This window comes from Acyrthosiphon pisum, chromosome A1 (genome assembly GCF_005508785.2).
Source record: "Acyrthosiphon pisum isolate AL4f chromosome A1, pea_aphid_22Mar2018_4r6ur, whole genome shotgun sequence".
NCBI classification, from domain to species: Eukaryota; Metazoa; Arthropoda; class Insecta; order Hemiptera; family Aphididae; genus Acyrthosiphon; species Acyrthosiphon pisum.
In genome coordinates this window covers 170052995-170054845 of record NC_042494.1, presented here as the reverse complement: position 1 = coordinate 170054845, position 1851 = coordinate 170052995, and the positions used below count along the sequence as shown (strand labels likewise).

Below are 1851 nucleotides of genomic sequence, written 5' to 3'. Positions count from 1 at the left end.
GGTGGTATACGGGTATGCGGCGTACACACGTACAATAATGTGAATTGCGCATGCGCAAAACGCCAGCCAAGGCAGTCAAATATACTGCCTCGGGCCGCCGGGTACATTACTACATTGTATAAAGCCACTCCACTAGCTAGGTGGGGGACAGCTCGCACAGTGCTTAGTAGTTAGTGGAATGACCCGCCTCACCCCGCATCCGTCACCGCAATATTAGAATACTGGAATTAATTCTGGAAATCAGGTTTCTTTATAAAGTAATTAATAATAATAAATATTGCAACGCTGGCACTGTCACCCGTCTCCTGTAAAGTGCATACTGCATACTGCTCAGAAATTTGCTAATCGATTACGATTATAGAGACTAGAATGCTCACATAAATCAAGGCGAAAAATGATTTAATTATTGTACAAGTGTACAAATGTACCTATGCAAAATTGTATTAATATTTATTTGTTTAGTTGGTATAAAAATACCTAAATACAATTTTTATAGTTTTGTTTTAGTTCATGGAACATTACTCCCCCCCCCCCCCCCCCGTGGGAGCACGCCAATGTACGGGGCGCTAGTGTTGTTATGCCTAGGGGCGGAAAAATGGTAAGTCCGCCTCTGGCTAAATGGGTGATTCTGTTTTTTACAGCCCAAAGTTTAAGGTGCTGTATAACTTGTTCAGTTAATGACAAATTGTCAAATAATTTATTTCTAGGCTCATCATTATTTTCTGTATTAATAAAGTTAGTATATGTATTTTGATGCTCTATTGTAGTTGTATTAATAAAATTATCATAATATATAGTGTTTAATTCAGTCGGTTCACATGGAAGTTCTACAGTATGGTTTAAGTTTTCTAGTTCAGGATTAACTGGCTGTGTAATGTTATGAACAACTATATTATTATTATTTGCTAAATTAGAATTATAATTAGTAGCATTATTATTACTAGTTCTTAATATTGTTAAATTATTCAATTCATTTTGAATGGCCCTATTGAGTTTCCATTTAGTTCCTAGTTTCTTATTCATGTTGTATTAATTGTTGTTACAGGTTACATATACCTATTAGGTATATACAGTGGAATCCGCTTATTGTGGGCACCGGTTAATACGGGCATCCGCTTATTGTGGGCAAACAGGTCTGGTCCCGATACAAATGTATATTAACAATGTTAAATCTAACCACGTAATATGGGCACTCGATTCGGTTTATGTGGGCAATTTTATTTTATCATAGCGTTAGAATATACACATAATATGTATCTAAAAACGACAAATTTAATCGGATTTCGTCATATCTACGAGATTGTGTATTGTGTTTATCGAAAGTAATAAAAATCATTATGGACGATAAACGGCACGCGTTCTGTAACGCGTCAATGCCCGCATTTCAGCTTTAACGTGAATATATGTCTCGAAAAGATCTCTCCCTCAAGGAAAAAATCGCGATTTTAGACAAAGTGAAATCGCTACCTCCAGGCACTTCACAACGTTCTCCCTACGCAGGACCTATCAGTCTCGCCTCAGAAGATACGGACCAGATGGGGCAGCCGAGGCGAAGATCATTTTTTCAGCAGCTAGGAGAGATCTAAGAAGAGAGATCCGAAAATCAAAGGAACAAGGGTGGAGGGACCTTTGTGCACAAATCGACATCGATCCTTGGGGTCAGCCCTACAAGCTAGTCATGAAAAAGTTTGGTGACGGCTCCTCTAGACTCGCTTCTAAAGGGCGCGAGATGGCAATCGCAGACCATCTCTTTCCTGCCGCTCCAGTCACCGACTGGGACCTCATGCCAGAGCCAGCGATCAGGAACATCTTAGACAACTTCGACCCCGATGCTGATGAGTTGATATTTAA

At 39.4% G+C, this 1851-nt stretch overlaps 1 protein-coding gene across 1 annotated transcript in view; it reads left to right on the top strand.

Moving 5' to 3' along the window:
* Positions 1–1678: 1678 nt before the first annotated feature.
* LOC103309676 overlaps positions 1679–1851 on the top strand; it is a 7008-nt gene continuing 6835 nt past the window's right edge. Inside the window, exon 1 of the mRNA XM_008185742.1 lies at positions 1679–1839. Within this exon, the coding sequence (XP_008183964.1) occupies positions 1679–1839 (161 nt within the window). The remainder of the gene's footprint in view (positions 1840–1851) is intronic.